Below are 14,733 nucleotides of genomic sequence, written 5' to 3' on the forward strand. Positions count from 1 at the left end.
GAGACAATGCATACCAGCCTGCAACATGGGGCCTAGCACATAGTAGGTCCTCAATAGCTAGTGCCTCTGTAGAGTGGGAAGGGCACTGGGCTGGGAGCCCAAAGAGCTGGGCCTTCCTTCCTTTGCTCTGGGATCTTCAACGAGCCAAATCCTCTCTAAGGGGCTGTTTCCACGCAGGCAAATGGCAAAACTACAAACAGGCATTTGGATTTATGGCCTCAATGAGCCACCTCCTGTCATCCTGGAGGTCTGGGGAGAAGGAATGGGAGCACGTAGTAGGGACAGGGATGGGAGGAAGAGCTTGAGGAAGTATCTGAGGCGCAGCAGACTCATTCTTCTTTCCAGAGCCAACTCTCTTTCTTCCAATTGCTATCGTAGTCACTGGCAACTAAACCTGGTCAGAAATGACCTCATAGGTCACAATGACTCTTAAAACTTGGGTTCAACAGATTCTGGGAAGCAGAGACTCACGGATAAATGGAGCTACGAAGGCAACCATGTGCAATGGGAAGATCATGGAGCAGGGAGCCAAGGAGATGAGGTGGAGTCCCAGACTCCTGGCCAGGCAGCAGCAGCCCCGGATTTCAGGGACCTCACTACAAAGCAGGGATCCTGCCCCTGCCTTGCGCATGCCTTCAGCATAGGACCTGCCCGTCAAAACTCTGCATCCCAGGGCCCTGCCCAGGCTCGAGGAAGGTGCAAATGTTACTTTTGACTCCTAAAATCCTATGCTATTCAGTTCCGGTAAAACAGGCTGTGGATGGTTCATCAGGTGAACAGACACTGACTGGATGCCTGCCTTGCTCCAGGCCAGCAGAGACGTCCAGGTGTTGTCCCCAGAAATGCAGTTCCATGGAGACCCCAGTCCCACAGTCCCATCTGCAAGAAATGCACATCCCAGAACTACGGTGTACTCCTGCCCTCCCCAGCTTATGCCCCATACGGCACACTTGGCCAGGGGGCTTAGGGCATGTGGAGGGCAGGCGTGGGGTGCTTGCCTTCAGGCGGCCACCTCCTAGCTATTTGGAAATCTCCACTTGCAAAGCCACAGCATCCCAGTGACGGGCTCCCATTTTCTTAGTGCCCATGTCAGAAGAACGCATCATGAGGAGGCAGCGCAGCACCAGTCAGTGCCCTAATCACTTACAGACCACGGAGGCCCCGGCCCTGGCAGTGGAGGAAGATTTATTGTGGGGATGGACAGAAAACAAAGAACAGTTGTGCAAACTTTACAGAGCCACATTATGAGAAATGCCTTTCCTGTTTCCCACTGGTAAATGTGCTGGATGCTCAGTTACCCAAGCTCAAGGACACAGTACCCCAGTAGGTAGGGCTTTTGCTGGGCTGAGCTGGCCTAGCCCGGGGTGCCCAGGCCCTGGCTGATAGCCAAGTCATGCTGGCTGGGCGACAGAGCCGATCTGGGAGGCCCTGGTGGACCTGGGGATTGAAGGTTCCTTCCTGAGCTTCTGTGTCCTCCTCTGCCTGCTGTCACTCACCCTCTGACGGCCACATACCACACATGCCCACGCTCTCCACACTAACACTTACTGGGTCACTCTCCCGCTCAGAACCCTTCCACTACTCCCTCCACTTCCCTCAGGGTACAGACCAAGCTCCTTATACTGAACATGGAGGCCCTTCAAGGTCCAATTCCAACTACCACTTCTGCTCCCAGCCCCAGGGAGGTAACACACTCCAAGCGCCAGATGATAACCTACACTTCCACAAGGGTGAAGATGTCACATTTCAAAACGTTTCTGTGCTTTGTTCTCTTTCCCTGAAAAGGTTTCCCTCATGATCTTCAACTGGAAAGTTCCTACTCACCCTTCAAAGCCCAGCTCTCGTGACATCCCGGGGGAAGCTTCTCCCCCTCTGTCTTAATTCCTTTGCCACCAGACCATTCCTCCTTTGACATTGTACCCCTTGCTTCTAGCATCACACCTGGCACAGTGTGGGTGCCAACAAAGCTATTGAAAGATTGGTGTGAGGAGAGAGACAACACTGATGAGCACCAGGCTCTCTCCTGCAGGAGGAGCACAGGTAAGGACTCCTGAAGGCATCCTGGGTCTTGGGAGTGTCCAAGGTGACTGAGGCCAGAGGAGTTGCGTGACCATCGCCCACCAAACAGATGAGGACAGGATGCTGAGGTCCTACTGCACAGCTGAGCTCAGCTCACCCATTGGTTGTCCAGCAAAGACAGAGCCTATTCATGCTTAATCATGAAGCTTACTGCTTCCAGAATGTTCCTCTCAGAAAACATGGTCTGGACACTTTCTTAGAGTCACTGTTGATTTTATCTGACATTCTCATTCTAATAAGAGAATCATTTCAATTCCATTTACATTAAATTAAAAAGCTTTTTTTCTTCCCTTTTATTATTTTAAATTCAATTCAGACGGTCATGTTTTTTTATCCTTAATTTTTTTCATATTCCATAAAGCAGTGCTGAGTTCACAAAATTTGGCCAGCGTCCTCCTGTACCCTCAAGTTTGGTGCTCCTAGAATGTTAGACCTTGGGTTTGATGACTCAAAAAAAAAGAAAGAAAGAAAAAGAAACCCAAAAAATCAACACAAGGGCTCCTGTTTTCAAGCGCCAAGTATTTGCCAGGCATGAGGTAAGCGCTCCACATGCATGATCTCATTTAATCTCACAACTGTCTCCCTTTTACACACACAGGAAACTGAGGCTCCCAGAGGCCACGTGACTTGTTTGAGGTCTCAAGGCTGGTTAGGCGTCCAGCTTGGCTCATGGATTCCTGAGTCAGAATTTATTTTTTTTTTTTTATTTTTTTTTTTGAGTCAGAATTTAAATAAGACCGAAGGGGGTGGGCAGGGATGGAGATGAGGTAGGGGATGGGAGGATGGGGTTGGGGGGCAGCGGTGGCAGTGAGTAAGGGGGCTGCGGAGCAGGGAGGGAGGAGCCAGGAGCGCTGTAGGCTGGGAACTGTGTTGGGGGAGTGTGTGGCTCACACGTAGGTGCCTGATGGCAGGAGTGTGCCTGAGGGTGGCTGTGTCCTCTGAGGTCTGGCTGCGAGCAGGAGCACTGGACTGAGAGTCAGAAGTCAACATGCTCCCGTGTGCAGGGCACTCTGTGTCCATATAAGGCGTGGCCCTGCCGCCCCTCACAGAGACTCTTCTGGGGTCGGTGTTCCCGCAGTCACTTTACAGGTTCAGCAACAGACACTGGGCAGTGAAGTGACTTGTGCAAGGTGGCAGAGCTAGCAAGCAGCAGAGCTGGAATGCACCCCACCCCATCGGTGTCCAGGTCCCCTCACCTTCCCCCCCAGACAAATCACTTCCATCCAGGGCCTTACTTTTTCCCCCATACAGGGCTTAGATCTAACCAAGGCCAGAGCTTCCAGGAAGTTCCTACTTAGGAAGCCCCCTGACTTTGATTCTTAAAAACCAAAGGAGCGAGGAAGGCTTCCCAGTTTGAGCCAAGCTCCGTGACGGGGGAGCCTTGCACTCAGGAGGGAGACAGGTACCGGTATCTGTTGGACGCCCACTGAACAGAGTGCTAGACTTCTCCCATTTCACAGCTCAGGAAACGCAGGCTCAGCACAGCACGGTGACCCGGCCACAGCCACAGGGCCGGTCCATGACTAACCTGTGACTTACATCAGCCCTTTTGGCTCCTTTGGAGGATGTTCCCGACTGCGTGGCTACTATCCATTTCAGATTCTACCTTTTCTCTTTTCCTAGTGCAAACTGTCCAAACTAGGGTCATTTGCTGGCGATTTACGATGTGCCAAGCATCGCATAAGCACCTCAAATATGGCATCTCACGGAAGCCTCCCAACTATCCTGTTCCCATACTTGCTTCACAGGTAAGAACACGGAGCCCTACAGAAGTCAAGTTACTCACACACAATCATGGAGCAAAGCCAAGTTTCAAGTTCAGGTTTTCCTGCAGAAAAACTTTAAGCATCACATTAAAGGGTGTACATGCCCAGCTTTAGGGCCCTGCCAATTTGGTGATTCTGCAGGAAACTCATGTAGCCTTATAATGAGAAGACCAGGTCGGCACTAGGGCAGAGTCTCCACACCAGAGAGCAGGCTTAGCTTCTCTGCCTCCAAAGCTGGGCCAGACATCAGAGGGCATGTGGTCCCCAAGACACTTGGCGACACCAGGAAACACTGTTATACATGGGGTAACACATGTGGGGAGAGCCAGAGGCAGGGAGGGGGACTGGAGAAGGGGACAACCTCTGGTTTAGGCTGTGGAATAATGATTAGGAGTTTGCTGGGCTGGGAAAGACATTCTAGACAGAGGGACCAGCAAAAGCCAAGGCCACAATGAGTGAAAAGGAGCTGGAATGTGCAGACTCTCTAGGAGTTTGGGAGCAGAAGAAGCCTCAGGGCTGGGAGAAATATAGCAGGCCTCCCAGGACTGGGTGATGCTGGGCCATGGAAGCATCCTCTCTGGGCCTTGGTTTCTCCATCTGATGGTACATAGATGCGAGAACTGACACGATCCTAGGAGGGACCCCAGAAGGGGTGGCTAAAAAGGGCATATCTGCATGGCCAACTTAAAAGCTGACTTTGCCTGGAAAAGTTTCCCTATTGAGACACTTCCCACCTTAGAACAAGGAGGTAAGGCTCAGGCCCCATTTCCAAAGTGGGTGGACTGGGCACCTAGGCTTGTTGGATCAACTTGACCTCTCTGTGCTCATTTATAACAGGAGTTTCAAGGGCAAGGACTTTAAGCCATGCTCCATTTTGTAGCTTTTTATCTCACTGGAAACCAACCCCAGCCTCCAGAAAGGAAGCTTATCTTCAGGTGGCTTATTTCTTTTAAAGAAGGTGAAATGTCTCACTCCTCATCCCACAAATGCCCTCTTCTCCAAGACAGTACAAAGGTCTCACCCTATCAGCAGGGCAGGGGACGTGCAACAGGCTCTTAAGGTGACAGAGGACTACCGCAGGAAAACAGTTAAATACAAACGTCTATCCATTTCTCTGCTTAACCAGGGCTCCTCCATTCCCTTCTGTGACCCCATGGCCCACCAGGGTCTGACACATATGAGGTACCTGGTGACAGCTGGCTGAAATGAGTTTCAAATCTGGGTATTTTCTTGATATTTATAAGCAGACTGATGGTTCTCTGCCTGGGAGATGGCCTAGGGTCATGGCTGGCACATAATCTCTGGAGTCGGCCTGAGACCTGGGTTCAAATCTGACCCTATGATGATGCACTGGAGACCTGACCTTGGGCGTGAACGGGGCCACCCTTTCCCCAACTGTAAAATGGGGATAATGATTCCAGTCCCCAGGAATTCTTCTTCCACTCTGAGGAATGTGTGTGTGAAAGCCTTGATAGAAACTGAAAAATGCCCAATGATGTTCTAGCCTCCCTGACCGACTTAGACAAGGTAACGCGGCAGGGCCTTGAATCCTCAGCTCCTGGCTCCCTTCCCTCCCTCAGCCGGTAATGACGGCTGAGAGTCAAGGGTAGCTGGTGTCCTTCCCATGGTGCCAGAAGTCTCGTATCACCTCATCTTTGTCTCAGGAGCCCCAGCCCCCAGCATGAGGCCTAGCACACAGGGACACCTGTCCTTCAAGTGAGGCAGGCATTTCTGGGGCGGACTCTCCTCTCCTCTGAGGTCACTTTCCCACAGTCTGACCTTTCCCAACATTTTTTGGTGACCTTCCCCTTTCAGGAATCTGTCCACTAAAGCTGTCCCATTTGTGGCAGGATCCTGGGCCCCTCACTATCCTCTCAGGGTCTGCCTTCCCTGGTTCTTCTCTGCACATGACCAAGATGGACAGGCAGCCCCACCTGTTCACACATCAAAGAATGAGTTGGAGATATTGACATGAGTCAGGGGTGTCTGCTGGCCCAGAAACCCAGCCAGCCCACGGGGCTAGTCTCAGGACGTGGGGTGGGGGAAGAGCAGATGCCCAGGGACCCTGGGAGGTGGGCATGGCCCTCCCAGAAGGCCCAGACAGCTGGCTGATTGCAGCCAATCAATAATGCTCAACTTTCAGTGGGGATGTATTTCCTTAATGGCACCGGGAACAGACTGGCAAATAGTGGAGAGGGGCATAAGGGATGGGGACCAGTGGTCAGTGTAGACAGAGCTACCAGAGGCACCCAGGCAGGATGTAAGCCCAGCCTCGAGGCTCCTAGGCCTATGAGGGCAGGGACCAGAGCCTCCTCCCTTCTAGCTCCAGTCACCCTGAGCAGATACCATGTGGTACAAGAGCAGGTGCTCCTCATTGCTGGCAGACACCTGACAAGGCCTCTGGCATGGGTGACAGCCCAGCCTGCCCACCTCACCGACAGCAAAGGCTGTCCGAATTGGCTGACCTCAAGTCCAGGCTCTGCTACTAACTGGCTCTTTTGGGTTTCCTCATCTGTAAGATAGCCGTAAATGATCTTGTCATGATGGTCGATGTGATAGAGCGTGATGGGGGACAAGAGAACTAAGCACCACCCTATGTCATCTCTTTAAATCCTAACAACAATCCTAAAAGGCAAGTACTATTATTATCCCATTTTACAGTCGAGTGCTATGGTTCGGAATGGCCAAGCCACCTGCCTGAGGTCACACAGCTGCTACGTGGCAGGCCCAGGTGGGGACACGGGTCTGCATGACCCCAGACCCTGGCTTTTCACTTGTTTACACACACCTTCCGCACCATACTCACAGCTTCGGGAAAGCTCTCCACAAAAGCAAGGACTGTTGTCATTATCACAGTTACTTTATAAAACCCAAGGTTATGAAAGGTTTTCCTTCCTCATCCTGCTGCTCTTTCTTGATGTTCAGAAATGCACACTACACAGCCTGCTAATTTCTGCAGTCTCAGACAATCAGAATCCCAACTGTCTAGGAGAGCCAACCTAAGAAAGCAAGAAACTAATCTTTCCAAAGTTAACGTCTTGGAGGCGTCGCAGCAGTATTTGGCTTGGACGGATCCTCGCTACCCTAATGCAGATGAAACCCCAAATTTAATAAGGCTAAGACAACCCGGACAACATAAGAAACATAACAGGATATTGCACAGAGATTAGGGAGCTTCCTCTGGATGGCGTGGACGGGCCGCGGCAAGGGCAGGGGGGGTGGCCGGACGGCGGGTCTAGCCCGGGGCCCCACAGCCGAGACCCGATCCCGCGCCCACCTGAGCACGGGTGACCCGGGCGGAGGGCAGCAGGCTCCTCGCCGCGCCTAGGGCTGCCTGGTGCGTGAGCGGAGGCTCCGCAGGCTAAATAGAAACCAGCTGCAGGGCCCGGAGTGTTCAGTCGGACGGGGCGGGGAAGGCTTACCTCATGAAAGAGCTGTGCGCACGGCTGCTGGAAAGATAATAAAAGGATTAACTGCTATTTTAGTGGGCCATTTACTCTTCAATCAAAGTGTCTCATCTATTTCCTGTTCTCCAGAGGATCCGAGTCCAAAATTCCTTTGTCTATTACAGCACATGGTAGCAGAGGCCTGTCATGAGAAATTAATAATTTTACAGGGAAGGGAGATTTTATTTATTTGGGTGCCGGCTGGGGCCTGCCCTTCCCCCAGGTCACCTAGTGCGCCAGCGTTGCAGAAAGGAGGTGCGCTCCCCTGGCTGGCGAGGAGGGGCCCAGAGGAGGTCTCTGCTGCCTCCCCAGATGATGGCACCCAGCAGGGCTGGGCCCAGGACCCCAGAGAAGGAGGGGTGTGATGGGACAACCTATACAAACAAAGGCATCACGTTTCAGAAAGATGTGGGTTCAGATTTCACTCTAATGGTTTCTAGTTGTGCAACCTTGGGCAAGTTACTTCTGTTGTTACTATTATGATTATTAGCCTCCATACTGTCGTTATTATCGTTTGCCCCAACTCGCTGTGTGACCTGGGGTACATTATGCAGTCTGAGCCTCAGTTTCCTCATCTGTAAAATGGGAGTTAAAAGTATCTGCCTGATAGAGTTGTTATGAGGACCACACCGAGTTGTTGCTAACAATGGCTCTGGGAGGTCTGGGGGACTCAGTTGGCTAAGCATCCAACTCTTGGTTTTGGCTCAGGTCATGATCTCAGGGTGATGAGATCAAGCCCTGCATCCAACTCTGTGCCAAGCATAGAGCCTGCTTAAGATTGTCCCTCTGCCCCTCCCCTCCCCCCAAAAAAGAATGGCTCCCACACATAGTCAACACTGAGAAGCTGTTTGTCAGTAGTATCGCCATAAGCCTGAGCCCCTAAGGAGGCAAAATAAAGTGTTCTCTTGGTAGCAAGCAGAAGGTCAGCTGGACTCCATTGAACCCTTGTTTCTTCATCTATAAAACCTTGGTTTTATAGGACTTTTGTAAAGATTAAATGCAACCACAGATGAGTATAGACATAGCTGGAATGTCACCTCCTCCAGGAAGGCCTTCTAGGCCACCCATCCCTGGGCCTATGCAAACTCCATCCAGAACCTGTCCACACCCATCTCCCACCCCTCGCTGACCATGGGTGCCTGCAGACAAAGACCTTGGAAAGTCCAGGTCTGGGACCCCAGAGCCAGGCATGAGCTGGGTAGAAGCCAGTGTTCTGAGGAGTCCACTGAATCAAGTGAGATCCTGGCAGGACTGGGAGAGAAAGAACCATAGAGAGAGATTGCTAGACCACACTGCATAAGCTGGGCCTCTCCAACCCGCTCACTAGGGCTCTGTTCCCCAGGAAACGGGCAGGGAAGGCCAGATTATCCCCCAGGTCCCTGCGGTCCAACACAGGCACCACTGACCACACTGGGCCAGGGTGTGGGCCTCCACACCAGGCCCCCATGGACACTGGGATGACCCCCCACAAGAGAGGAGACATTAAGGTCTCTGCTTCGCAGCTGTGAGCTCCAGGGCCTCAGAGGGAGATGGGCCCCTTCACATTCCTGTGGTCAGCCGGTCACCTCCTCTAGGCAGGGGCATGCCTTTCAGCAAGCCACGTGTCATAACACCTCAGACGAAGAGGAGCATCCCCAGGACTGGCCCAGCCACCAGCTCTTTCCAGCATGTCCTCAATCCCAGGACACACGATGCAGTTGAATTCTCAGCCTGCGCAGTCCAGCCTCTGCCCACAGGCTCCCTCTTCCTGTCCTTTTGCAGAGGCTATGCATTGTCCCTCACTTTTGTCTATAAAGTGACCTCCTCCTCCTCACGACCCAGGCCCCTGGAGCTGAATAAGCTGGTCCAGTTGCATGCCCAGACCACAGCTCCACTGGCAGAGGGGCCCCACAGGCACCTGGTCCCAGGAGGGTGGAGTTCATGCTGCCGCTCCCCGAAGCTTCCTGCCTCCACTGTGGCCCCTCCAAGTACTGCCCTGGGCTTTGAGCAAGACAGAGGTGCACCCCTTCCCAAACCAAACACTTCATGAAGTGGGGTCCAGCATTGGTGACCACATGCCAGTCTGGGAAAGCTCGACCTTGCCTATAACACTGGCCTTGTAGACCAGACACACTGCTTCCTCCCCTGCCTCACCAATGCCCCAGTGGCTGGAAAGACGGAGCTGGGCCCTGGAAGACTGGGCGGCTCCTCCCGCCCTTCCATTCCCAGGCAGGTGCCTCTCCTGGTAAGGTAGCTGGGCCTTGGAGGTTGGCACGGCAGCTCGGCTGAGGATATCAGGAACAAAGGCTCTGATAGGGAGTTCCACCACCATGACAGCACAACACAGGAATGACCAGTCAGAAGGACAGGGGCTCACAGTGTGTGTGTGTGAATGTGTGTGTGTGTGTGTGTGTGTATGTGTGTGTGTTTTCCCGGAAACCTGAGGTTCAACCCCAGCCACAGCACCACCAGTGCTCCCCAGGGCCTTATAGGTTAACCCTGGCCTTACGCTAAAACCTGTCCAAGGGACCCACATCTCTAAAGCTGGATGCCTGTGAGGTCACAGTGCTCCTTGGAGAAAGCCAAGCCTGTGGGCTGCTCCAAGGCTCAAAGAGCCTCCCCTGGAAGGCTGCCTTAGGAAGGCCCCACGCTGGAGGGAAGCATGTGTTCCACAATGCACATGACTATTGGTGGGTGAGACACTGAACATCTGCATGTAACAGAGGAGGCTGGCCGGACAGGCTCTGACCGCAGAGCGTGTGTCGTCACCACCTGAACAAGTGTGTGTGATCATGTGTATGTGAATGGGGGATGAGACCACTGGTGAGGAGAGGAGCCAAGATTCCCCATGACAGTGGTACTGCCACCACACTGGTCCCTCCGTCCTCGACTGCAGGGGACCATAGCCAGCCCCCAGGGGAGGAGCCCCACAGAGGCCATTCCTAGGACTGAGGTGGGACTGCTCTGCTTGGCCAGGGAGGGGCCCAGCCTGGTGGCCGTGGGAACTCACCATGCACTTGTTGGGCTTCTCACCCGAGTGCACTCTCATGTGGATGAGCAGCTTGTAGCGGGCGTTGAAGGGCTTATAGCGGCGCACACAGCCCGCCCAGAAGCAGGTGAAGTCCTCGCCCTTGCGCTGGTCAATGTGGCTCTTCTCGATGTGCCGTACCAGCTCCTCCTGCTGCTCATAGGCCGCGCAGCAGTCCACCCACCGGCATGCTTGCCGGCCAGTGCCCCCCCGGCCAGCCAGGCCCAGCCCCAGGCCTCCAAGGCCTGAGCCGGGCGGCAACTGAGACACGGGGTAGGGGGGTGGCAGGCCTGGCTGGTGAGACCCAAAGAGGTCTGAGAACTCATCCGCAGGCTCCTGCTTCAGGAAGCCCCCCTTCCGGCAGGCTTCAAGCTGCAAACTGCCCTCGTGGCTCTCCGTGGTGGTGGGGCCAGGCCGGGCCCGCTTGGGAGGCCCCCCCAGGTCTCCTGGCAGAGGGGGGCTCCGGAGTCCATTCACACAGGTGACCAGAGCTGTCTGGGAAGAACGGAGGATGGAGGCGACGTCGGAGGCACAGGGGGAAGACGAGGCCGAGGAGGTGGGGGGCAGGCCCAGGAGGCAGCAGCGCTTTAGGCTGCCCTCAGGGAGGTGGGCCTCAGGTTGGGGACCCAGGCCAGAGCCGGGGTCGCTGCCCAGAAGGTAGCAGGAAGGTGTGGGGTTAGTGAGGCCTCGGCCCGGCAGGTCCAGGTCCGCGTGCAGGCCAGTGGCTGGCGGGGCCCGGCAGTGAGCAGACAGGGGTGGGCGAGCTTCCGTCATGGCCCGGTAGTCAGGCAGGGACTCCTGCTTGATGTGCTGTGTGGCCGGAAGGCCACCATTCACATACGCGGCCTGAGGTCTGGGCGACCTGGAAGACAGTGAGTAGAGCAGCCGTGAGAGGGTGGCAGTCCACCATGGAGAGGCCCCGGTGGCAGAGGGGACGGCAGGGAACCCGGGACTGAGGGACGGGAAGCTCAGAGCAGGGGGGAGGCTGAGGGCTGGAAGCAGAGGGAGAGAGAAGCTGGAGGCTGGAGGTCTGGTCAGCAGGGAAGAATATGGGGGAAAAAGGGAGAGAGGAGGAGGACGGGGCTGGGAGAGGTTAGAGGAAGGTAAGAGGTTTGAAGAGGATGCCAGGAAAGAGCCTCGTTTCATTCTGTTACCAAATCCAGCCTGCCTTCCCCCGCCCCGGATGCCATCCTGGCCTGTTGCTGAGGCCTCCCTAGGGTCTGCCCTGACCTTTTCCCCATGACTTCTAGTGAGTTCTGGAGGAAGACAGCTGAGGCTGGCATTTGGAGGGACATCCAGGTCCAGTTTGTTTTAAATTCTGCCTACAGGGACCCCTGGGTGGCTCAGCGGTGAGTGTCTGCCTTCGGCTCAGGGTGTGATCCCAGAGTTCCAGCATCGAGTCCCACACTGGGCTCCCTGTAGGGAGCCTGCTTCTCCCTCTGCCTATGTCTCTGCCTCTCTGTGTCTCTTGTGAATAAATAAGCAGACAATTTTAAAATAAATAAATAAATAAAATAATAAATAAATAAATTCTGCCCACTTGTCCCTTAGATCTTAATTTTTGTAATCTCTCTTAATTTCTAGAAATGTTCACGATGTGATGTTTTGCCCTAAGCAAACACAGTGAGTATTTGTGGGTTATGGGTCTAAAACACATGTCATGGTAACGGGGAGGGAGGTGCATCCCAGAGATGACTGAGGACAAGCCTGGTGGGGTGGTCCCAGAATTTCAAGCCCAGACACTGTGACTACATGAAAGGAACTCTAGGGAGAGGCTGCTGGGCAAGCAGGTGGGAGGGCAGCATGGGGTAGGCTGGAGACCAGGGTTTGAGGCTGTCCTCAGCCACTCCCAGATGCACAACATGGGGCAAGGCCTCTCTCCTCATCCCAATACTGGAACGATCCTCCTCCTGGGAGTGGTGGTGGTGTGATGCGCAAGGCTGGGTGCGGTGGTATCTTCATCGTGTGTGTGGTATACACGTCCCTAGAAAGGGGCCTTCCTGATGCAGGACGAGGAAGTGCAGGCAGAGGCACCAGAGCCTCCAGCCACCAGCAAAGTGATGCTGGACTGAGGGTCAAAGGAGCCCCTTGACTGGCTGGGCAGAACAGGAAGCCTGCTTATGTGCCCAAAGCCTGACCAGGACACCTTATGTGACCTTGGGCCTGTCTGAGCCTCAGTTTCCTCACCTATGAAGCGAGGACTAACCCTCACTTCTTCAGAGACTGGCTGCCAGGATCAAGAGGGATGGAGGATGCCACAAGGGGAAAGGGGATGGCCGCCTTCATACTGCCATATCACTGCCACCGTTCTGGAGCTCTTTGCAGAGGGACTGTGGGGTCATCACCTGTCCCTCATTTCCAAGTGGCCTGCAGCCCCCCTCCCTCTCTCCCTGGCTCCCTGCAGCTGTGGCAGCCCTAGCACTGATACTCAGGAGGGGGTGGGAGTGGGGAAAGGCAGAGCCTAGAGGCCCTCAGAGAACATGAGCTCCAACCCCATGACCGCAGATGGGAAAGGAGTCCAGAGGGCAGAGGGCTTGCCCACAGTCAGGAGCAGCAAGTCAGCAACAGGGCTTGGACTAGGAGCCAGGCTCCCCTTCTCCTGGGGGTGTGCCTTTCTCCTGTATAGACCTGAACTCTGCCCCGGATAAAGGCTTGTGGAAAGGTCCCTCCTGTTGCTCAGCCACACTTGACCAATTCCCTGCCTCACCTAGCAAAGACTTTTCTTTCCTGCCCAGAGTGTGGTCACTGGGTGAAAGGAGGAACATGGACTCCAAAGTGGACAGCAAATGCACATCCTCCTTCCCCGGCCCTGGGGATGCTGAGCCACCACTGCTGGCAGAAAGCTCTGAGAGTTTAAAGATCTGATATAAAAGTGGTGACTTTGTGAAACTTAAAACAAAAATCAAAAAAAGCATAGCTGTTCCTTGCATGGTTGTCATCCTGAGCCCGACAGCGATGGGCAGCCAGGTAAGCATCTGTTGGGAACAATCCATTTAAAAACAGCAGCAGGCTAAACAACCAGCAGAAGAGAACAGCTACAGCACCCGTGACTGAATTACCCAAATACGACAAACGAAACCTCACATGGCAGTAGGTGGGGAGAGGGTGGCTCAGGCTGTGGTGTCTGTTGGCTTCAAAGGCCAGCTGAGGCAGCCCCCTGCTTGCTCTTGCCTTCCCTCTGCCCCAGCAGGCTGGCACAGTTCCTGCCCTGCCTGCCGCTGAGCCCCAGGCCCCCAGGCGCCTCCCATCACGCCTCTGGAAACTGTGAGCAGGAGTCCCTGGACAGAGCAAAGAACTGCTGAGCACCCCGCAGGCCAGGCACCTTCCCAAGGGCCGACCCACGCAGCCTCACCACAGCAGAGCAATGCCTGGTATCTGCTGAATGCATAACCAAATTCTTCAGGGGAGAGCCCACCATCTGTTTTATCCTTGGGAAAACCGAAGCAGCTTGCCCAAGCCCTCAGAGGCAAGCAGCGTAACAGCAGGAATCTGAACCTTGATCTATCTAAATCAGCAGCCCAGGATTTTCCCACAACACCGCGCTGCCAGGGGCCCCATCCTCCCCAGTAACATGATGTACCATGATGACTATTACGTTTCCTGGCAGCCTCAACGTTCTGAGTGTCAAGGACTCCAATGTTCTTCTGTCTGTCATCTTAGGTCCTGGAGGAGAGCTGCTAAACTTGGGGAAACCAGTGTTCCTCCGGCAGAGGCTCAAGGGGACAGGACGCTGACTTTAGATCTCATGGGGTCTGTGCATCCATAGGTTCAGGAGCCGCGGCCTGGGCTGAGGGCCAGAGAGGTCACTCTGCAAGCTTTTCCCTCTGTGCCAGGTGATGCTGGGGACACAAGATGGTTCACAAACCAGGTCCCTGCCCTTCAGAGGCTTCCTTTCTCATGGAGGAGACTGAGGACCAGCTCTTATGGGAACACTTAAACTCTGCTGAAGGGTGGGCAGAGTTCTGGCAAACATAAGAGACCAGGGTAGGAGGGGGCCACTGAAGGCTGAGGCATGACGATGTGAAAGAGTGTGGCTCACTGGGCTCAAAGCCAAAAGGCCAGTGTGATGGGTAGGCAGGGAGGGCCCAGATCACCCAGGGCACCTTCCTGCACACCTGGGGACCTGTGTACTCTGTGTTTCTACCTTCATCTTACAGGTAAGGAAACGAGGCCCAGAAAGGGACAGCATCATGCCCAAGGTCACCCAGAAAGCCAGTGAAAGCTAAGCCTCAAACTGTATGTAATAATACATTCCACGGACCAGAGTGGAGGAGACTCTCCTCCTCCAATCATTTTTAGCACAGAAATGACAGAATCAGGGTATTGCTAAAGTTACTTGAAACTCTCACCACTTGCTGGATGACTTCAGACTAGTTCTGTGGCCTCTCTGGCCTCAGTTTCCCCACCCTCTGGCAGATGGGAATTGAGTGAGTTA

The 14,733-nt window shown here is 54.3% G+C and overlaps 1 protein-coding gene across 2 annotated transcripts in view; it reads right to left on the reverse strand.

The window, feature by feature from the left end:
* Nucleotides 1-14,733, reverse strand: part of GLIS1 (GLIS family zinc finger 1) — a 223,809-nt gene that overhangs the window by 67,750 nt on the left and 141,326 nt on the right. The window contains exons 4-5 of one of the 2 annotated variants that reach the window (XM_072820294.1): nt 10,281-11,160; nt 7,268-7,291 (exon numbers count right to left, since the gene is read on the reverse strand). In XM_072820294.1, coding sequence (XP_072676395.1) covers nt 7,268-7,291; nt 10,281-11,160 — 904 coding nt within the window. The remainder of the gene's footprint in view (nt 1-7,267; nt 7,292-10,280; nt 11,161-14,733) is intronic. The other variant, XM_072820295.1, reaches the window with a different exon arrangement.

This window comes from Canis lupus, chromosome 3 (genome assembly GCF_048164855.1).
Source record: "Canis lupus baileyi chromosome 3, mCanLup2.hap1, whole genome shotgun sequence".
Lineage (NCBI taxonomy): Eukaryota > Metazoa > Chordata > Mammalia > Carnivora > Canidae > Canis > Canis lupus.